Genomic DNA, 22,725 nt, shown 5'->3' on the forward strand with positions numbered 1-22,725 from the left:
AACAACAAATAACTCTCTAGTTGGGAGCGGATGATTCTGTAGGATAAGTTGGCAGTTGGACCACACCACCTACTCTGTGGAAGGAAGATGAGGCTTTCTGTTCCCGGAAATCCTTTAGCAACAACAATCTACTCCCTTTGCTCCTCCTTTCATCCTGTCCCGTTGATTCGGGCTCATAGTGACCCTATATAGGGTTTCCAAACCGTTGGTGGACACTTCAGCTGTTGTGAATAACACTGCAATGAACAGGTGCGTACACTTCCTTAACGGCTTCTGATGTTGTTGTTGTTAAGTGCCGAGTCGGGTCCAACCCATAGCGACCCTGTACGGGGTTTCCGAGGCTGTAAATCTTTACGGGAGTAGAAAGCCTTATCTTTCTCCCGCGGAGCGGCTGGTAGTTTTGAACTGCTGACCTTAAGGTCCGCAGCCCGATTCGTAACCACTATGCTACCAGAGATAGTGTTATTATTTTCTCCATAAAAGTACCACATTACCTTTTGTTAAGTGTATTCTTTATTTCTTTTGCATTTCTCATGCTATTACAAACTGATCTTTTTTAAAATTAAATATGACTGTAAAGTCTTTAGTGCTAGTGTCATGTGGAGCCCTGGTGGGATGCTGCAGGATAGGGGGGAACATCTGGCCATGAAAGCATTTGGTCTGGCCCTCCCAAGGCAACCACAGTTCCAGCTGTCACATTGTTGTTATATGCCATTGAGTCGATTCCGATCCATGGCGACCCTGTATAACGTTTCTGAGGAGCAGCTGGTGAGCTTGAACCGGTGAGCTTGAGCCACCGATCTTGCAGCTCAAACGGCTTTGCAGTCTGGCGCATTAACCCACAGCACCACATCAGGACTCTAGCCATCACATTAGGGGTGAGTTAAAGGTTTGACTAAATACAGCAGGCTAAATTTTAAGTTGATCATTTTGTATGGCCCACAAATGTTATAAATTTTGGCAGAAGAAAGCTTCCCCACCCTGTTGTTGTAGGATTAGCATTAGACTATGTCTAGTGGTTTGGCATTTCAGACTGACCAGTTGCTCTAGGAAACCCTATGAATCAGCACTGACTCAGCAGCACATGACAACAAAAATGCCATGTGCATTTTAGACAGTGAAGACATGTTTATGAAATGTCTTAAGCATGTTTAATTGAAAAAGTCATGATCATGATTATATACATTATACAATCTATGCGAAAGTTTAACTTACATATATAAAACCCATACAACTGGGAGTGATTTTAGACTACAGAAAACACAGGAAGACTTGTGCTTCGGGGCCAGTGGGCACGCTGGTGTGAGCCCCAGCTTACTGCCAGCTCCGGGCGCCCTTTACTCCACCATCGCTAAATCCCTCAGACTCTGGCTCTTCTGCCTCTTGGCCTTGTAGCCAGGACGCAGGAGTTCTATTTTTCTCTTCTTTGCTTCACTTTTATTTTTGTGTTTCTTCAGCTTTTTCTTGGCAGCAATATCAGGATTAGTTACAAACTTGAAAAAAGAATAGAGATTTTGTATTACTTTTAAAGCTAATGTTAAATCAGTTAAATTAGACACAGAAAAATGTCCCACTTTGTTTACTTTGGAATCATGAATATAACACAAGCTTGTTAAAAAAAATCTTTGGAGACTAGAAAAAAGCCCAGCTACTACATTCCCAATTCTGCTCCTACTCAGACACCAACCCATCCCTCTCTCCTTCCTCTGTGCACCACACACACACACACACACACACACACACACACACACGGTTACAGTGATTCAATCTAGTGAACATGTGACATTTTTACACAACAAATTTACCTCCAGAGCCTTCCTCTTTTTCCGGAGTGCCCTTTTCTGATTTGCCTGTTTCTGTACAGACGCAAAGGCTAATGAGAAGCTCTCGAGCCCAACGAGCTTTTTGAGTAATTCTATGATTTCCTGGGATAGATTCTTCAGCAAAGGATCTAATCATACACAGAGAGTAATGGTCAGAGATAGCCAATTAAGAAAGGGCACGCTGAAACAACACAATCAACAAGATAAAAAATGGAAGCACTGTAGCAGCTTTATCACTTCCATTAATCCAACATTAAACAAAGATTTAAAACCAGCCTCGATGTTTCTGAGATTGGACGAGGAAGCAGCATCGCCCCATGGCGTGCAGGACACAACAAGAGTTAGAGACGTGGGCCTCCTGACCGTGAGGATCCTGGCTCTAAAGAGAGTCATTGCAGAGCTGATGGAAATGCTTTGGTTGCATTTATTAACTGCTCAAGCTCTGTGCAGGCAGGAAGAATGAGGGTTTCTAGCCTTTCCCTAATCCACAAAACACAGCCTCAACTCTGCCCAAGAGACCCTTTGTTTTAAATCCAAGACTCCTTTGAGAATCTGTTGAACAGCTATGCTTTCCCATTCTCCCTTGCTCCTTCTCCCAAAGGTAGAGAACACCTGAAATTCAGGACACCTGCAGCGGACTGGAAGTTTCTCGAAGGCAGGAACTGTGCCTGCTCCATTGCTGAGCCCACTGCTCCTAACTAAGTGCCCATCACACCTGAGGTGCTAAAGGACAACTACAGCAGACCAGAAACGGCCCTGTCAGCAGCCTGCGCTGTCCCTTTCTTTGCCTGTTCGCTCCAGTGCCCACATGGTCTGAGTGCCTGGACACAGTCCTCTCCAGGAAGCATGAATGGCACAGCTTCTGCTCTGACAAACAGCCAATGTGTCTGATTTCTCAACTGCTTTTACATCCCCTTTACCTCCTCTCTTTCCAAAACCAAATCCTCTATTAGCAACAAAGACAATCAGGATCAATGAGAGAGCACTGTGTCCCTGCGCTTATACCCTGAGGGTTGCTGGAGAGGAAAGGCAAAGGGTACTCTTAAGGAGCTCTAGTAGTGTAGTGGCTACTAACAGGCTGCTAAACTCAAGGTCAGCAGTTCAAAACTACCAGTTGCTCCAAGGAAGAAAGATGAGGCTTTCTGCTCCGGTAAAGATTTACTGCCTCAGAAATCCCCATGCAGGATTGCTGAATCAGAACCAACTCCATGGCACATCACCACCAAGAGTACAAGGCTGTCTTTTAAGAGAGAAACATTTACTCTTAGATAGAAGATTAACAGTCATGTTCAGATATGTGCGAGAGGGCAGTCAAATAGAATACAAATATGCTTTATTTATTTTCTATTAGTTATCTTTACACCTAACACCTTCTTTCTAACAACTTTTCTGGTGTAGACAGAGAGCAAGGAAGACGTTGTAAGATGTAAAGTTACCTTGCTCCGAGTAGGTGCTGTTCAGTTCTCGATACAAAGGCGCTATGATCATGGGCAGGTACAGCTTCACCTTGTCTTCTCCCAGATCCATTGCTATGGCTCCAAGAAACTTAAAGATGCATGTTCTCTGAAAGCACAGAGCACACGTCATGTGAAATGCCGCTCGCACACTTACAGTCATACAAACCCACAGACCTATTAACTGGGTACAGGGTTCCTTCTCTTTGGGAACTGATGTTACTGCTGGAGTTTGGGGCTCAAAAGGTAGAGTTCCTAGGGGTAGTTTTCCCAGTGAGGATCACTCATGCCAATTAAAATACTGTTCTGAAGTGCTGCTTAATCTTGGTTTATGAACACTGACTTCCAATCACTCTGCACCCTGACGGCACCTTTAAGGGGTTTCTAGGTGAATAAGCAGCTTCCAGTTTTGCCATCCGGGACAACTTGAGGATCAACCAGAGCAGCGTGGCGGGCTTGCTGGGCTCTGCCTTCGCGTCTTTGTTCTCTTCCTTGTCAGACTCTGCTTGCTCGTCTGCACAGGCCTCCTGTCCTTCCCTTTCCTCGTTGGACACATCATCTCCTAGCGCTTCTTGTTCTTCCTTGCCTTCTTCCGTCTCACCTTGCTTATCGTCAGAATCAGGTACCAGTAAATACAAGACTTTGGCTACAAACAACAAATTCTTAACAACCTTAAAAAAAAAAAGGAGGAGGGGGAAAGGAAAGGAATTAGACTTTGATTTTGAAATACATTTGACTTGGTAAAGCAGATGCTAAAATATATATTCCACAATGAGCAAATAAAAACTGATTAAACTGATGAATGTTCCATGTCTCAACCAATCTCAAGTTCTTCACTGTAGTGTGTCCAAACCCATCTCCATGTCTCTTTTACCCAACTGGCCCTTTTAAGGCACACTGAGTAAAGGATTTCCTTTCTGATCATCTGTTTATATTTTTAAAGAGTACTATCACTGTCCCCACCCCCACCCCCAATCATTCCTCATAAGATAACAACGTTCATTTATTAAGCGGTGCTGCAGGATAATGCGCTGGGCCGCAAGGTCGGTGGTTCAAATCCACCAACCCCTCCTCAGAAACCTTAGACAAAGCCACTATGACTTGGAATTTAATTGACAGCACTTAACAACAACAAGAAGCTGCTTTATATGGATTCCTGGTGTGGCGCTGTAGGATCACCACTGGTCTGCGAATCCCAAGGTCAGCAGTTCAAACCCATCAGCTGTTCCTCAGAAACCCTGTACAGAGTTGCTATGAGTCGGCACCTACTTGAAGGTACTTTAACAACAAGCTGCTTTATATACAGGGTTCCCAGTTTGACCTTAACATACCTCTGCCAGGTACTATTGTTAAGTGCCGTCAAATTGGTTCCAATTTATACAGCAACTCTGTATAGGGTTTCCGAGGAGGTCACTATCACCAGAAGAGAACACCAAGGTTTATTCACAAAGACACTGAGTGAGTGGGCAATAAGGATTCAAAGGGCTTTAGAATTGAAGACCAAATTCTTAAGGAAGGATTTTAGTTTTAAAAACAATGAAGCCATTATTTGTTTATTTATGGAGGCATTTCACATCCATTCTGTAGCCAAGTGCTTAATTGCTGTGGCAGGCAGGGCTCCTTCTACTACTGGTGTCTGTCCACCTTGGCAGTATTTCTTTGGCTCCATTTCACCACTTTCCCCAACTCGGCCAGATGACAAATGCATGTTCAATTGCATTGAAAAAGGTGACAGAATTCACAGTGTTTATGGCATGTCACTTCGACCTTTCTGTAGATATAGGCATTCAACTAATTTCTAGTGCACTATCGTTTCATCTCCATTGTTCCTTCATGTCCAAAGTGACTCATGGGAGACGGGCCTTGTTCCTATCCAGTTATCACATCTATGCCAGCTGGCAGCTGCCAGCCCAAATGCTTTATCTAAAGAAAAAACAATGCAAGTAAGCAACAGGGCAGTTAGCCAAGAGTAATTGATATTTATTGTGTATTGATAAATGGCTTCCCTAGATTTACATTTAATTTATAGCTACTTTTTATAAAAAGAAAATATATAAAGTGTTTTGGCAACGGAAAGATGAAAAGCTTCAGTTACACTGTGGAATGGGTATGTTAAGACTGAAGATGAAAACTCATGCTGCACCATCTTTATAGGAAATTTAAAACAGCCAAGAGTAACCCCAACATGGACAGGTATCTGAGTGTATGCTCATATTTCATCCAAAACAAGTGCCAATTATGAGCCTATTTATCCCTCAACTATTGGGAGAAGTCCCTTGTATTATGCTGGTATTATTAGAATTCTTACCTGCTCGCCTAGAGATTGATCCAAAAATTTAGAATGCAGCTGATGGCAAGAAGCTAAAGAGATACTTTTCATCTGTGAAAAGAAAATGTACGTTGACATATGTGCATTGGCATAGATTGTAGAATGTAGTACATTTAAAAAAAAAAATTTTTTTTTAACGAACCAACTGTAATATTACACCCCAAGGTACTAGGTTATGCTCTGAAGACCACTTGTGTAGACCTAGAGAGAAGATTCACGACTAAACATTGTATAACTAACTGTTTCTACTGCCCTGCCCCAAGCATTTCATACCAAAATAAAACCTGGATATTCACAAGCTTGGGAAAGTATAGGTTAATAATCCCTTAGATTACTAGTAGAACACTTGGTATCATTCCAAATTTTTCCCTTCCTCTTTTCCGCCCTTTCATCCTCCTTCACTTAATATTCATGAGCCACCAGGAACCAGGCCTTGTGCTGGGCCTGGGAAATGATGAAGAAGAAATCACATGGTCCCTACATTAACAGTGTCATGAACAAGGGCTCATTTAGCCTTTTACCAGGCTAAGAAGGAAACAGGATAGATCTTAATCAATCTTATGTAAATATCAATCTTACTTTCCACTGTTGGTAAAGAACTCTATACATAAATCAGAAGACGAATGGGCTAAATAACCAAGTCAAAAACCTGATGAGGCTGGCCATTTGAAGAGCCCTGGGCACGCCCTCTCTAGTCACCGACACCCCGATGCTTCTGTGCATGCACAGACAGGCTGGGAAAGTCTCTCCCAGGGCCAGGGTCAGGCCCAGAATGAGGGCCTCGCACAGGTTAGTCACAAGGGAGGGAAGAGGTTTCGGAGAACGTTTACCTTTTGGTCAAGATCGCCTGTTAGGAACTTGACTGCTGCAGGTTCTGGGAGCTTCTTTTTAGTCTTTTTGGCATTCCATTTTCCAATAAGCTCTTCTGGCTGGCAGGAGGCAAAGAGCAAGCCAAAAATCTGGGCTGCGGTGAGCCACACCCAGTTGTGTGGATGCCTCAAGTGAGCGTGTACGTGACCTACGGGAAACAAAAGATACCTACAGATGTCTTACAGCTTTCTTGGGGTTTGGTGGTAAATTGTGAAACTGTTACAGAGCCCTAGTGGCACTGTGGGTTAGGCAATGGCCTGCTAACTACAAGGTTCAAACCTACCAGCCACTCCTTGGGACAAAGAGGAGGCTGTCTGCTCCTGTAGAGATTTACAGTCTTGGAAACCCTATACAGAGTTGCTGTGTGTCAGAACTTGACACATGGGTTTGGTTTTGGTACAATTGTTGGCATTTATGACCATGATCTGCTATGTGTTTAAGGCTGGGAATACAAGATGAACAAAATAAGCTGCATGAAGTTCATAGGGGCCAGGGGAGATGGGCGAGGGAGAGACACTGGAAAGAATATGAGGAAGTCAGGAGCCCTGGTAGTGCAGCAGGCAAGCACCCAGCTGCTAATCAAAAGGTAAGCGGTTTGAAACCACCAGCTGCTCAACGGCAAAATGCCATGGCAGCCAGCTCTGTACAGATTACAGCCCTGGACACCTGTGGGTCAGCGCAATGCTGTCCAATAGGATGCTATGAACTGACTCGATCGAGGTTAGCAGAGGAATGGACACACAAATAACCCTAAGAATAGACCAGTTACATAACAACTAGCTTCAGTCAAGGGCAATAAGGTGGTATTAATAGTTACATGTTTATTTCTAATAAATTCAAATTACATTCACTGCCATCGGGTCAATTCTGACTCACAGTGACCCAGTATAGGGTTTTGGAGACTATAAATCTGTATGCAAACAGCCTCATCTTTCTCCTTCAGAGACGCTGATGGATTTGCCTGCCGACCATGAGGTTAACAGTCCGATGCTTATTCTACAGTGCCACCAAGGCTCTAAGATGTTGAGTAGAAAGCTACCATTTAAGGAAGATTTTCTAGATACTAGGTACATATGTGGGGGCGTCAGAAAGCCTGTGGAAAAATTCCAGTATCTTTTCATTCTATTTTTTCCTGAAGTTTTTGAAGTTCCCGCATATTACCTCACTTAGAACTCACAGCAACTGTGAGGCTGGAGTGGCATTTTTTCTTACAGATGAGGAAACAGGATCCAGACAAGCTGTAAAGGCAAAGCCAGGCCTGACTCCGCTACACCTTAGGCCAAAGCTCATAAGCTTAAGTATTAAGTTCATATATCAAAGTCAGTCAATTCATTCAGTGGTTATAATGTAGGTGCAGGGGAAGAAGACCAAAATTCTGCATTAACCACATTATATATTTCTCAGTTTTAGTCTATGCTCCTGGTGGGGCATTGTAGGATCAGCACTGGACTGCGAACCACACCTGCTGCTCCTCGGAAACCCTATACAGAGCCTCTATGAGTCAGAATCGACTCAATGGCACTTAACAACAACAACTATGTTTTTAAGAACATGGTTATGATTTTGCTCTGTTGGAATCTCTATAATAATCTAGTCATATTTCAGTGGAGCCATCCCAGAGTATGTCGCACATTAACAAGTAAGTTATTTCTCACAGGATTAGAGTTCAGGCTCTTAACCGGTAGATCTATCAAATGTTCATGCCCATGTCTATTTTCTACTGACTCATACCAATGGATAATAAACAAAAATACAAAAACAAAACAAAACAAAAAACACTCATTTTTCACTTAAAGAGTGGTATGTGGACAGATATGTTGATATGTTCTTTGTGAAGATGAATGCAATGCCATTCCTCTTCAATTTGTCATTCCTGGCATAGTAAACCATGTGATTGTCAGATTCAAAATGGCCAATACCAGTCCATTTCAGCACACTCATGCCTAGGATATTGATGTTTATAAGTTCCATTTCATTTTTGACAATTTGAAATTTCCCTGGATTCATACTTCATATATTCAAGGTTCCAATTATCAATGGATGTCACAGCTGTTTCTCTTCATTTGAGTTGTGCCCCATCAGCAATTGAAGGTCCTAAGGGCTTTACTCCATTTGCATCATCATTCGTGTTGTCAGGGTCAACTCTACTTTGAGGCGGCAGCTCTTCCCCACTTGCATTTTGAGTACCTTACAACCTGAGGGGCTCATTTTCTGTCACTATATCTGACAGTGTTTCACTGCTATTTATTTATAAAGCTTTCAGTGACCAAATATTCGGAAGTAGTTCATCTCTTCTCCTTCCTAGTCTGTCTTCGTCTAGAAGCTCAGGTGAAACCTGTCCACTATGGGTGACCCTGCTGGTATTCATAATACCCGTAGCATAGCTTCCAGAATCACAGCAACACACAAGCCGTCACAGTACAACAAACTGACAGACAAGGGGTGAAGAACTTGACTGAGGAAGATAAAGGAATTTGATAAATGAAGCAAATGTAAATTGCTACAATTTGATGAACTTGATCTATTCTTATGGATGTATTAGCACAAAATACCAACCAAGATGGAAGAAGTCTTGACATCAAGGATCAAGCCTATACCCTTGGTACACAGAGTTGACAGGAATGGGGAACTTACTGGTTACCTGAAATGTGGAGGAGGGCTATAAAAGCATAAAGTGGCTGGCTTACAAGTTTTCAAGATGGAGTTAAGTTTCAGAGTGTGTAGGATAAGGTGGAATCCCTACTGAATAGTTTTCATCTTGTCTAGATGGATCTGGTGAAAGGAGATGGGGATAGAATTCTTTTGATTCAATAGTGAGTTATTGTTATCATGACTAATTATGATCCTCACAACTATGAAGGTTTTGCATCATAAAGAGAATAGTAGTAAATCTTACATTCCAGGAACAGAGGACCCTAGGACCATCAAGAGAGAAGAACATGAGCAGAACATGGGACCCTAAAAAGAAAACAAGGACACCAGATATGGAGACAGAGCACCTTAAGGACTCTAGACTCATGGAAAGAGAAAGGCTGTGTGCTGGTGGCCAAAGAGGCAGGCTTGCAGAATGTTCCCTTAGTTGTACAAATGGTTACATATTCCCAGTGGTTTTGTGTACCTTAAAATAAAACAAAACAAAACACAGAGAGAATAGAAGCAAATACTGTTAAATTATGATGCATGAAAGGGATTATAATCATTGAAACATTATAATCAATGAAACAAAATATGATGAGTGCAAAACTGATGTTTTCTGATGTAAATGATCACTCAATTCACAATAATAGCTTTTATAAAAAATTCAAAGAGAAAGGAGTGATATGTGATATATATATGTTGTTGTTAAGTGCCATCGAGTCTGATACATACACACACACACACATATAGTGCTGGTTTGGCACTGTAGGATAAAAGCATTGGACTGCAAGGTCAGTTTGAATCACAATGTTGACAGTTCAAACCAGGCACTCCTTGGAAACCTTTCACATGGTCAATGTAAGTCAGAACTGACTCAACAGCACTTAACAACAACTAATATGTTATATATAGCATACATATATTGCTGTTAAAAGTGCTGTTGAGTTAGTTCTGACTCATAGCGACCCTGCATAGGGTTTCCAAGGAGCAGCTGGTGAGCTTGAACTGCTGGCCTTAAGGTTCACACCAACCTTGCAGTCCAACGCGTTAACCTGCAGCACCATACCAGGACACACTCTCTATATATGAAATCACTCTTTAAATAAAAATGAAACCTTAGTACTTTTTTGTTTTGAGGGCTAATTTATATTTATGTATATAAATGACTTAAATGTCCCAAGAAGTTAAATAGTTTAGTAAATCAAGTCACATTGACATGATGGACAATTACACAACTATTTAAAAGGGCATCTACTAAATTTGTTACGTGCCTAACATGGGAATATGCTTGTTTAGGTGTAAACAAACAGGATATAAATGCTTATAAGGACCTATGCAAACTCTCCAAAACCAATCAACAAAACCCCTATGCCTATTTAAGGAAAACACCCGAATTATCCTCAGTAGTAAGGCAAAGCTTTGAGAAACCTTTTTTCCCTCCATAAGTAACACTATTTATTTTATAAATGAAATTTATTACTTATGAAGTCATATAAACCACCCCACCAAAAAAGAAACATTTTCACCAAAATCAATAATCCAAGAGGGCCTTAAAATTTTTCTCTCCTGACATTATGAATTTCTGAAATGTTCATATTCTGGAGTTTCCAAAATCTATGTTCAGCAATTTTATCACAACAAAATGTGCTTGCATTTAGGTTTTAGTGAAAAGGAATACTTACTCCAGATGCTACTCAAGACCTCGGAGGGCTTGGCTAACTGGATGAAGCTGCATTCTTTGATGAGTTTACTGATCAGTATAAGGAAACTAAACAGAAGCCGATCTGCTGCTTTTTCTTCAGTCTCTTCCATGGTCTGAGAATGGGATGGATGTAAATCGAGTAAGGCAATAATCTGAAAGTATCTGATGAACATTTCCTTCTAGCATATACATTTACAAGCTCAGCACTACTGACACTTCAGCTGAAAACCCTTTGTTGTGGGAGGTACCCTGTGCACTGTTGGGTATTAAGCATCATCCCTGTCCTCACCGTGTCACAACTATAAATTCCTAAATATTGCTAAGTGGCTCCGGTTGTCAAAACCCATCCTGGTTTATACTGAAGAAAACTCCTACAGTAGAACCATTTTCACTCTCTTTTTCTGAGTAACAAACTCTTTGTCCCCTAAGACTTCAAATTTTTCTGTTATCACTTTGATACCATATGTTAAGTGCTGTTAAACCAGTTCCGACCCTTAGGACCATGTATAAGGTTTCCTAGGAGTAGCTGGTGAGTTTGAACCATTGACCTTGCAGTTCAAACTGACCTTGTGGTCCAGTGCTTATTCTACATCAGGACTTTTTGATACCATATAGATAGTTATTAAAAGAGCACAATGCTCAAGACAAACATATTTTCCCCTCTTTGTTGTTGTTAAGTGCGGTCCAGTCATTTCCGACTTAAAGCTACTAAGGAGCAGCTGGTGAGTTTGAACTGCCGACCTTGTGGTTTGAAGTCCAGTGCTGATCCAACAGCGCCACACCACTGTTCGGTTTTAAAAAGATTTTAGGGGATACTTTTGATTAAAGGTTTAAAGATGGTCTTAAGGAAATTGTTTCAGGGGTTCCAACCCTTATTTGTAAAATAAGGTCTAACTACATAAAATTCTTGTAGTCCTGGTGTAGTGCCATGGGTTATTGCGCCAGACTGCAAAGCCATTTGAACTGCAAGGTCAGTGGTTCAAGCTCACCAACCGCTCCTTGGAAACCCTGTAAAGGATCACTATGGGTTGGAACCGAATCGATGACACTTAACAACAACATAGAATTCTTGCGATTATTAATAAAAGAACATTTGGAACACAACTGATATTTAACCCATTAATTATACCACTGAAAAACTAAACATTGGCAAAACTTTAAAACACTCACATCTTTAAAGTTCTCAGGGTTAATTTCCTTTTCAATCACAGGAAGAACAGTTTGCAGTCTCCTCTCAAAAGCAACTCCTTCACTTTCAACGAATAAGCCACAGATCAGGGCAGCCAGCTGTCTATTTAACCTCTAGCAAAAAGAAAACATCACAAGACGAAGTTAACAACCTGGAAAGCCGTTTATGAAAATGTAAAACGAACGGGAGAGAGATGTGCCACATCGACCTTGGCATTCAGAGGCAATAAAAATATTTTTTTAAAATGATGCCAGCCCTGGGGTGCTGTAAGGTAAGCACTAGCCTGCAAACCACAATGTTGTCGGTTCAAACCCACCAGCTGTTTCTTGGAGGCCCTGTAAAGGGTTGCCATAAGTCGGAATCGACACTGTGGCAGTTGGCTTTCCTTTTGGTTTAGTAATCAATATTGGGGAACTTTGCTGGCGACATGACAAAATGTTGGAGAAGTTTTCATACCAAAAAATAACTTTTTTTTTTTAAATTAAAGAACAGAGAGGTTTAATTTTTCTTCCTTAGGTATAAGCGTCTGCAAGAAGCCAGTCATTAATTTAAGACACTTGTTGTTTCCATTCAACAAAGATGAGCCAGTGATCATGGTGGCAGAGTCAGTAAACGGGTAATAACTGATAATTAACAACAACACAGTGGTTACGAGTCAGGCTGCTAACCTCACGGTCAGCAGTTCGAAACTACCAGCCGTTCTGTGGGAGAAAGATGAGGCTTTCAGCTCCTGTAAAGATTATACAGGGTTGCTATAAGTGGGAACCAACTCCACGGCACACTACCACCACCACCACCATCAACAGAAGGCTGGCTAAGTAAGTCATGAAATACCGATGCAGTGCAGTACTCAAGGAACATTAATGAAATGCTGGCAAAAGAGGTGATTTTCATGTTCCTCTGTAATTTCTAGTTGTTATTAGGTGTTGTCGAGTCAGTTCCGACTGATAGTGACCCTGTACAGGATTTCCAAAGGGCAGCTGGTGGGTTTGAACCACCAACCTTTGGGTTAGCAGTCCAGTGCTATCTTACAGTACCATAGCAGGACTCCTAATTTCTAGTATTCTGAAATTTTCCCCTAGGAAGATATTAATTGCACAATCAAGTAAAAATAATAAAGCTTTTTCCATTTGGGAAAAACGAATCCAGCTTTGTGTAACACATATTCTAACTGAAACCAAAATCTAGTTTTAGCCAATAACAAAAGCTAAGAGTTGCCTCTGACTACATTGGACTCTACCCTAACCTTCCTCGCAGTGAACCAGCTGGTGACCATCTCAAAGAGCCAGTCCTTTTTCTCCAGGCTGATTTTACTGAGTAAGGATTTGACTGCCATGGAGGCCATCTTCTTGCACGTGGCAGAGTCATCGTTCACCATCATCAGACAAAGAGGAAGAAAGAACAGCCCGCAGTTCTCATGGAGCAGTCCCTAAAAGAAAGAAGACAGGCTTGGATGCGCACACTCAAACCCACACACAGCCTCGCGGGAAGACGGCTGGAAGAGCTTGGCTCCGAGATTCACACAGTACCTGAGGGAAGCTGTCGAAGAGATAGGCGACCATTTCCAAGGCAGACTCTCTCCCCGTCTCATGTTCATAACTAGGGCAACATTACATTGACTTGAAATTTACCAGGAATTAAAAAAACACATGAAAGCTTGAATCAAATTGTCAATCTCTTTCTTAAAACAAGGAAAACAGTTCATTTCCCAACTTCAATGATTTCATGTAAATCTACCAAGTATTACGTATGTAACTCAAGTCTGTTTATTTGTAAGGACTGGATTGAATAGCAACGTACAGAGCTGCCATGTCAAGCCAAGCAGCAAAGTGTAATAATCAAGCCGCCGATTCATCAAATAAAAGCATCGTTAGGTATAGGCCATTATTTGAGGCTTTGTCCTTTTCAAGACAACACCCATATTAAAAGGCAGAAACCACCCTTTGCCCTTGTGTAATTTACAGCTTCAGCTTACTTCAGTTGAGCGAGCATGAATTCCAAGTTTGGTCTCAGTTTGTCACCAAGGGGATAGTCAAGGATGTATTTCAGGAAAACCTAGGAACAACAGTGACACAGATGATTATTTGGGTCCCGTCTCTCCAGGATTGCTGTTTCATAGGCTGCTTTCTGGGACACACTGGTAGCTGCGAAGACCTTTTAGAAGGTTAACGGGGACTCGAGCTCAATCTGCCTGTTAACTCAATAACTCAACCTCATCCCTCCCCGTCACTTATCCAGGTCATGTGTCTGACAGAGTCAAGTCCTGGCCCACTACTGGCATGGTTGTGGAAGACTCCCAATCAATGCCTAGTTGTTGGAAGCTCCTAGCTCTTCAATAGGCAGTGTAGCGTGGTGGACCAAGTATAGATTCTAGGTCAAGTCTGGATTTCCTCCTGAGTATAATGATGGTGATGATATTATCAATACTGATAATAACAACTTCTGATGCACTAATGAAATATCTTCTAGTACTTGTAAGCAAGCACTGCATTAAGTGTTTCTTGGCTAATGTCCGTTGCTGCCTCTAAAAGCAGGTGATATGATGTTATGTTACAGATGAAGGTAATGAAGTCAGCACAGAGAGGTAAACAACTTGTTCAAGAGATGATGTCAAGAGCCTCACTACGATGTCTAAAGGCTGTGCTTTCAAAAACTGTCCAGTCTCGATTACTGAGCGGGCTAAGGATCACCACACAACTTTGTAAGGCCTGCTTTTCCTTAGCTGTAAATGGGAATGCTGTTTCTTTTTCAGAGTTTCACAGGGTGGTAATAACTAAAGATCATGCATGTAAATTTCTGGACACAAGCTAGTGTTTACAAATGGCAGCTGGCCCTCCTTCTTACAAACAATAAAGCATATTTCTTCCAAAGACACATTTTTTCCTCTCTTCACCTTGGTTTCTTCCTCAGCCCAAAGCCACCTTACACTCTGAGGTCACAGTTCCAATTCAAAGCTCTGTAACTCCTGGGTGTGAAATGTGCTCATAATATCGGCGATGGACCAATGTATACACACAATTTTAGCATGCTACTCCCCTAAACAATGATGGCAATATATTTTTACTTTTCTCAGATCAAAGCCCTAAACCTTTAACAAGACAACCGTCCACTAACTGCTGGTACGTGACGTGGACTCTGCCTCACACAGACCCTAAAGGACCAAGAATGACCACAGGGTTTCCAACTCTCATCTTTATGGAAGCAGACGATCATGTCTTTTTTCTGGAGTGGTAGGTTTGAACTGCCAACATTCCGGTGAGCAGCTGAGCACTTTACCTCTGTGTCACCAGGGCATCTTCAATCAGGCGACAGGGACCTGCTGAAGCTGCTCCCCTTCCTAACATAGCGAACCTGTATAGGGTTTCCGAGGAGCAGCTTGTGGGTTTGAACTGCTGACACTGTGGTTCACAGTTCAGTGCTGATTCCACAGTGCCACACCAGGAGTCCTACTTAGCTTCACTGATTTCCTAACAAGCCAAGCTCCTATGAACCCATTTCAAGGCTCACCTACCTCAGGCATTTGCTGCTTCCCTTTTCTGGAAGGCTGCATGTTATTCTCCCTTCAAATTTTGGCTTCAATATCAACCCTTAGAAAAGCCCTCCCTGACCTCTGGGGCTCTAGGCTTGGTCCCCCATTCCACCATATGTCTCAGTTACTGAGATATTTCACTCATGCAAAGATATGAACTTTTCCACATCTTAACATGTCTGAAATTGGGATGCATCTTACAATTGATGGAGTTGTATCACCGTGTCATGGTTTTTTCTTTCTTCAAAGTACAGAAAATAACGGTGTGTCTTAGAACTCATGAACCATGGCACTTTTTTTCCTGAGGGCACTTAGAGTGACTATAACTCAGTAACTGTTTGTGGCATTTTTGTTTTGTGCCATCTCCTGGAGGATAGAAACCACACAAAGTTTGTTTACTGCTCTTTCAGCCATCCTTGCCTAAGTAGTCAATGAATGGAACCATGGATGGAAACCGGTCCTGCAGGATGTCACAATACAGAGGGGGAAATGTAATCTTCAGTCCATCTTTCATGTTGTAGCCATATACACTGGGTCATACTCAATCAATGTTCTTTGTTAACTGACAAATACCTGAAGGACAAAGCAGAGACCCTTCTCGAACTGGGCGTGTAAATGGGCCCCCAAAATCTCTGGATAAAGCAACAACATGACACAAGCCATGCCTTCAGAAGTTGATGTCAGCACCTCTCTAGCTAGGGGCAAAGCAAACAAGGCAAAGCCAACTCTTGGGAGAGTAAGACGCTCTCTCTACAAACCTGTCTGCACTGGACTCTGACAGGTTCACTTTGTGCCGAAATTGCCAACTTGGACACTTTCCGTAAGACTTCATCTATTTCTGGAACCAACAGCTTTCTTGATAAAATGGCCTAAGATATAACAGGAAAAACAGATTTATTCACGTGTTTCACTGCAGTACACTTGCTATTAGAGTAACAATGGCAGTTCTCAAATAAGATTATCTTCAAAAGGAAAAAAAAAGTCCCATACAATAAGCTATCAGTACAGAATTCCCAGGAAACATTCACACAGAGCTTACATGTAAACAATTCAGTATTAGGTATGTCAGCGATGAGTAACACATGAAATCAGAATAGAAGTCTCCATCCAGTCACACCTGATAGAGGCTCCTAAACCCGAAGCCAGTGCACAAGGAGCAACGTACCTTGAGAAGACCAAATGCTGTCGCTTGTCTTGAGGTGTCATAGATGTCCTCCTCTGCATATGCCAGTAGGACATGCAGCTGTTTTTCAGTTATCTGGTAAGACTTCACTTTCTTCACAAGTACGGTCACACACTGCAAGTTACAATAGTGTGGTTAGCAGTCAACATGTCCCATAAGCCAGGAGACCCAGTGAAACAATATGGACTTGATATGTGGTTGTTGGTAAGTGCCTTTGAGTTAGTTGGTCCCCCACAGCAACCCTGTATAAGGTTTCTGAGGAGCGGGGCTGGTGGGTTTGAACCACTGACTTTGTGGTTAGCAGTTCAGTGTTTATCTGGCAGCACCACACCAGAACCCCTGGACTTGATACGGTGTCAACAATATCTTTCACAGAGGATACCAGCCATGCTGGTCTTAGCAAAGTAATCTGGCAAAAATGTCACCCAGGACCAAAAACGACAATGGGGAAAACAAAACTTGATGCAATCCTGCTGCTGATGCCTCTTGGCTCTAAGTGTAAATGAAAACACCTCACCTTGAAACAACTGACCACCAGGTGGAAGTTCTGGCCCTTGGCAGCTCCAAGTTTTGCATAATCCTTCAGCAAAAGGAACAAGTGTTTTGTCAGCTGTTCTGCTTTTGTTTCTAGGGAAGGCAGGGGGAACCTCAAGACCCAGATGAGGCACTGCAAAGTGCCCGTGATCACCTGAAAACAAAGAAAGAAATCAACTTCGAAGTACCTACCAAAGCCAAGAATCCGCATCTGAGGCTGGGTGGGCGCTCTCAGTAATTGAACGAAATGCTCCGGCTAACCCAAATTGAAGATCAGGAGGCTTTCTATTCCACTTGTAGAACATACTGCTCATCCACAGCAGTGAAGACATATCACAAGCAAAGGAAAAAAGATGCTCACCTACTATATTCTTAATCTATACAGGTAAACGATTAGATGGGTTTGCCACTTTGAGAGCTTTTTGCCTGGGCATGGGTATTAAAGTGCATCATGAATGACTTCTATTTTGTAGTACACTGTAATTTAATACATTCTTACTCAGCGTGTATTACATGTAATAAGGGGTTTCCCTGGATCTAAGAAGTTCAGTAATTAGAAAGACAATGTCCTTGCATTTAAGGAACATAGAACTGGTTCAGAAATCAAACAACGGGAAACATGAACTCTAATTCCATATACTCAGTGCTGTGGAATTGCTGACCCCTGAGGCCAAATCTTAGAGATGACCTAGTTCAGGTCTCAGTAATTCCACCACTACTGCTCTGGCTGTAGCCATGTCCTCATTGGACTGTTCGGGATAAAGACATAGATGAAAGAGCTTGGGTTTTGGAGTCAAAAAGCCCTGGGCTCAAATCACAGCTCTGTGACTTTTCACTTGTTTGACTTGAGATGTTACTCAACCTCGCAGCACCTTTATTTGGAAAACAAGCAACGTAAGAAAGCTGGAGGTGTGGAGGCTTTCGAGTCTGGCAGACCTCCATTATCCTGCAGTTCATATTTTACATCTTACTAGCTCTGTGATCTCAGGGAGGTCACTTAACCTAAGTCCTGGTTTTCTCATCTGTAAAAAACAAAACACTAACATGAGGGGCTTCAAAAATTTTGTGGGAAAATTGTGTTATCTTTTCATTCCATTTTTCCATGAACTTTTTGAAGTCCCCCATATGTGCCTCCTGGGTTGTTGTGAGATTAGACACAAAGTCTTTAAGATCCACAGCACTGAGGTAGAGGAATGATAATAACGAAGACAATGATGATGATTACTGGCCTAGTACAAGGCCAGGTACTCTCATAAAGGTGGTGGTGGTAAGGGTCATCGAGTCAGTTACGACTCACAGTGACCCTGTAGATTTTTAAGATGCAACTGGTGGATTTGAACCAGTGACCTTGTGATTAGCAGTCCAATGCTCATCCTACAGTGCTATACCAGAAACCCCATTTTGTGTTGTAAGGGTCAAATGAAATACGTACGTAGAAGGGCTCATCAAACATAGTGTTTATTAACTAGGAAAACAATTTCATGTAGGGATTTATGAACTCAATCATCTTGTGTACAAGCCTAGCAGGAAGTTGTAGGTGTTTTGCATGACACACCTTTTAGAAAGAAAGGATGCTCTGACATCCAGCACTCTCACCTTCACGTCCATGGAACCCAGGCAGTCTAGGAAAAGAGACACAAAAGGGTCCAACATTTCCAACACATGCTCACTTGAAGACTGGATCTTGGAATTCTTCAGACTCAGATGTAGCAGCTAAAAGATTTAAAAAGATACTCCACATTTATCACCCATAGGAACCAGCAAGTTAGGAAAATGTGAAATGATTTTAAGAGACAAAACGAGAAATGCTAAAATGATTGATTCTATTTAAAACGACACACAAATAGGCGGGAAGCTGTTTGGGAGATTCTCAGGAAGTCAAGAAGATGGGCCTTCACAGTGCAGCTAGGATACTAAGTTCTTATTCTCGGTGTCTACTATGGCTAGACAGTTAGGACACAGCGGTGACCAAAAAGTTATGGTCCCTACCCTAATTGACCTTGGTCAGGAAGGCAGAATCCCAAGAAATAACTAACTAGTGACACACGTCGGGTGCTGTGAGAGTTCTGTGGTGAGCAGGGGGCAGAACAGGTAGGAAGGTCCCAGGCAGGAGAGTGTGGTGACTTCCTATGACTGGAAGGGAAGCAGTGCAGGTGGTATATGTGTGTGTGGGGGGGCGGGGGGGAGGGCTACAACACGAAGGGCCCAGAAGGCTGGAAGTCAATGAAGGGCTTCAGCCACTGCCATCTAGTTGACCTGAACTCATAGCAACTCTACAGCACAGAGCAAGACTGTCATCCGTATGGCTTTCCAGGCTACAATCTTTACAAAGCACACCGCCACATCTTTCTCCTGTGGAACAGCTGGTGAGTGAGTTCCAACTGCTGACCTTTTGGTGAGCAGCTGAGCACTTAACCACTGTGGTACCAAGGCTACTTGAGGGGTTTTTTAAGAAGGAAATTACTCATTCAGATTTGTGTTCTGAAAAGATCTTTAAAAAAAAAAAATCAAAGTAGATCAAAGGTCTTCAAGGGCAAAGCAAGAGAGAAGCCATCAGGCAAGAAGAGAATCATTAACTCTGGGTTGGTTATATCATCAAAGCAAATACTGAGAGTGTAGGCGTGGCCTGTGTGGCTTTAAAATACCCATTCAGTCCTCGGACAGTAAGGCATCTCCAGTGGGACATCAGCAGAGGATGAAAAGTCAAAGATGCACGGTGGGCATTCTAGGCTTAATTCTTACCCGAAGTCCAGATTCAATAAATATGTGCATGTTGGTTTTCTTGCTCACGAGGGCTTTCTGTCCACCTCGAACTGGAGTTGGGGGGAGCAGGAGACAGCTCTGGGGTGGCAGGCGTGGATCTGGTGCAGGGGCTGGTAGACTCCTGCCAATTACAATGGAATGAAAAACAGAAACACTGTGGCTGTGTCCCTATATGCCATCCGAGCGCTCTCTGGTGATGGGAGCCGTGCCTAGCTAATGTGCCATTTGCTTGTGCTCCTGCCCCATCCTCCAGCCCCAGTTAACCACACACAGAAAAGATCAACGGGTTGTTGATCAAGGTTCCTAGGATAACCCCAGAAACAGGTCTGATCAAACAACATACATTGAAGAGAATGGTAAAGGGACCCTGTCTTTGATTTCTGAAAGCAAATGTCAGCAAGTCTCTTTTGGAACACAAAGGGAAAACCCAAAGGCAATTTATTAATATGTACAGTATATTTTATACATTTTAAGGTCTAACCCTCTGCTTGACCAGAATAAGAAATATATATTTAAAATCTACCAATGTAGATTCAATGAATAGTTATATATAAAAAAACTCAGATGATTAAAAAAAAAAAAGTAACTGATTAAAGTGACCCACTTTTATTGTTGTTAAGTGCCATCAGGTCGGTTTATCATTTCTGAGGAGTGCCTGGTGAGTTTGAACTGCTAACCTTGCGACTCAAACCAACTTCCAAATCCAGTGTTTATCCTAGAGTGCCACACCCACTTAGGAGAGGGAATAGCCAGGCACCACCAGAAACTAGGAGGCCTGAATAGGCCCTCAGTAGGAATCAACACGGTCGCCATCTTAGCCTCCAGAGCTAAGCCTTCCTCAGAGGATGACAGCTAGGAGGCATGAAGACAACTGAGGAAGAGATGAGAAAACACATGGCAGAGAGTCACTTCCGATGACTTCAAGTATCAGATGCCATTCCTTTCTCAGCATAACAGAAGGAACTGGAGAGGAGACTAACCGAACTAGGAAGAGATGACCTTGCTAATGTCTAAGATTAAATGTATGCTCCCAGATAGGTTTGGGCTTAAAACAGATGAAAATATCAGAGAAAACTGGAGGGGGAGGGGGGATAAGGGAGGAGAGGGGGACTAAATAGGAGCTGAATATCAGAAATAAGCATCTAAAGGACACGTCCGAACCCAAACTTACTTTTCTTTCTCTGTTAACAGGGGGAGATTTTCACTGACCAAACCATAACTGAGCAATAGGATGGCTTCTGTTGTCATTTCTGGATTCCCAATTAATCCTGCTATGATTCGGCGTAAGGTTTCATGAACTTTCCGGGCCAGTTTTAAACTTGTGGTATTTTGTAAGATCTAAAGGCAAACATGTCATGCTAAAGTAACATCAAATAGTATTCTGATTGGTTGTAATAGCAGTTTTCTTTCTAATGCATGCTCATTTTTTTTTTTTTTTTGGTAATTAAAAAAGGAATGCTTTCTTATAAAATCTCAAGCACACACACACACACACAATATACAAAGTAAAAGTCAGCAGTCTCCCCCTCTCACAAGAGAGAAGCACTGTCTGTGTGCCTCTGGATTCCTCCACAGGTCCCCTGCTCCCTCTTGCGGCACACGGCCTGGGAGATGATGTGCTCAGAGCCTTCCAAGTGTGTATGTTGTTGAGTGTTGCTGAATGGATTCCTATCACAGCGACACTATGTGACAGGGTAAAACTGCCCCAGTTTTCTCGAGTGCACTCTAGCACCAATTATGGAATGAATCTTGCACCAAAAAACATTTGGAACTATACAACTTTTTGTTCTAGTTTTAAGACTGCAATAAAAAGAATTAGGATGCTCACTTATACAACAGGCAAAACCCAAACCCAAACCCACTGCCACTGAGTTGATTCTGACTCACAGTGACCCTGTATAGAGTTTCTCAGGAGGGAGGCAAATTATAGAACCTGCCATCTAGACAGAAGGCAGAATGAAGCAGTAGAAAGAATATGAGCTTTGACTCAGAAAGATCCAGAACTAATCCCTTAACGGTATTTTTTGCTACCTTTTTGAGACTTAATTCTGGGAGTAGTAGACTGACTCAAAAGGTCATATTCTTAGCTACTGACTTGACCCAGTTGTAAAATACACCTTACTACAGTTTGTATTGCCTTTCTTTTGGTATTCCAGGACGTACAGCAGGGACTGTGACGCTGGGGCTAGAACATTACTTCAGGATTGTCAACTAGTGGCCATGTGGAACTGGTACCGTTAGCATCAGAGGAAATGCTGGTGATCGAATGCAGTGTAAGTGAGGTTTACCCTGCCAGGCTCTTTTCAGGAATTTGTCACGCTGCAAACCTTGAAATCTCCTGTTTTGCTTTCAAGTCCTTACCTCTTTTAACGGAAGGATAAGCTTTGTAACTTGATCTTTTCCTACAAATTTCCCCAGAATTTCATAAGAATCGTAACTCTTGCTTCTTCGTGCTTCCATGACTTTAGATAGGATCTGTTTTACTTCTTTTTCTTCAGCAATGGCACCAAACAACTCAAGGTTGAAAATCTTTGAAAGAAAAAGGTCAGTAAAATATGCCAACTTAAGTAGTATGTTTAAATCAAAGAAAAGCAAGTAGGTCTGGAATGAAATTAGAAGGTAGAAATTTCTATTAGCTTTTACTTGTTTTCAATGCAATTTAGGGACTACTTACTTAAAATATATATATATATATAATATAAAAGCATCTGA

General features: G+C 42.1%; 1 protein-coding gene across 1 annotated transcript in view; it reads right to left on the bottom strand.

Moving 5' to 3' along the window:
- Window positions 1-1,337: 1,337 nt before the first annotated feature.
- UTP20 (UTP20, small subunit (SSU) processome component, homolog (yeast)) overlaps window positions 1,338-22,725 on the bottom strand; it is a 120,546-nt gene continuing 99,158 nt past the window's right edge. The window contains exons 45-62 of the mRNA XM_006871125.1: window positions 22,375-22,542; window positions 21,185-21,351; window positions 19,993-20,134; window positions 18,847-18,963; window positions 17,234-17,404; window positions 16,699-16,830; window positions 16,292-16,402; window positions 13,980-14,059; window positions 13,534-13,603; window positions 13,251-13,433; window positions 11,986-12,117; window positions 10,796-10,928; window positions 6,437-6,624; window positions 5,586-5,657; window positions 3,649-3,948; window positions 3,260-3,386; window positions 1,806-1,951; window positions 1,338-1,493 (exon numbers count right to left, since the gene is read on the bottom strand). Coding sequence (XP_006871187.1) covers window positions 1,338-1,493; window positions 1,806-1,951; window positions 3,260-3,386; window positions 3,649-3,948; window positions 5,586-5,657; window positions 6,437-6,624; window positions 10,796-10,928; window positions 11,986-12,117; window positions 13,251-13,433; window positions 13,534-13,603; window positions 13,980-14,059; window positions 16,292-16,402; window positions 16,699-16,830; window positions 17,234-17,404; window positions 18,847-18,963; window positions 19,993-20,134; window positions 21,185-21,351; window positions 22,375-22,542 — 2,595 coding nt within the window. The remainder of the gene's footprint in view (window positions 1,494-1,805; window positions 1,952-3,259; window positions 3,387-3,648; window positions 3,949-5,585; window positions 5,658-6,436; window positions 6,625-10,795; window positions 10,929-11,985; window positions 12,118-13,250; window positions 13,434-13,533; window positions 13,604-13,979; window positions 14,060-16,291; window positions 16,403-16,698; window positions 16,831-17,233; window positions 17,405-18,846; window positions 18,964-19,992; window positions 20,135-21,184; window positions 21,352-22,374; window positions 22,543-22,725) is intronic.

The sequence above is a fragment of the Chrysochloris asiatica genome, unplaced genomic scaffold (genome assembly GCF_000296735.1).
Source record: "Chrysochloris asiatica unplaced genomic scaffold, ChrAsi1.0 scaffold00160, whole genome shotgun sequence".
In the NCBI taxonomy this organism is placed as follows: Eukaryota; Metazoa; Chordata; class Mammalia; order Afrosoricida; family Chrysochloridae; genus Chrysochloris; species Chrysochloris asiatica.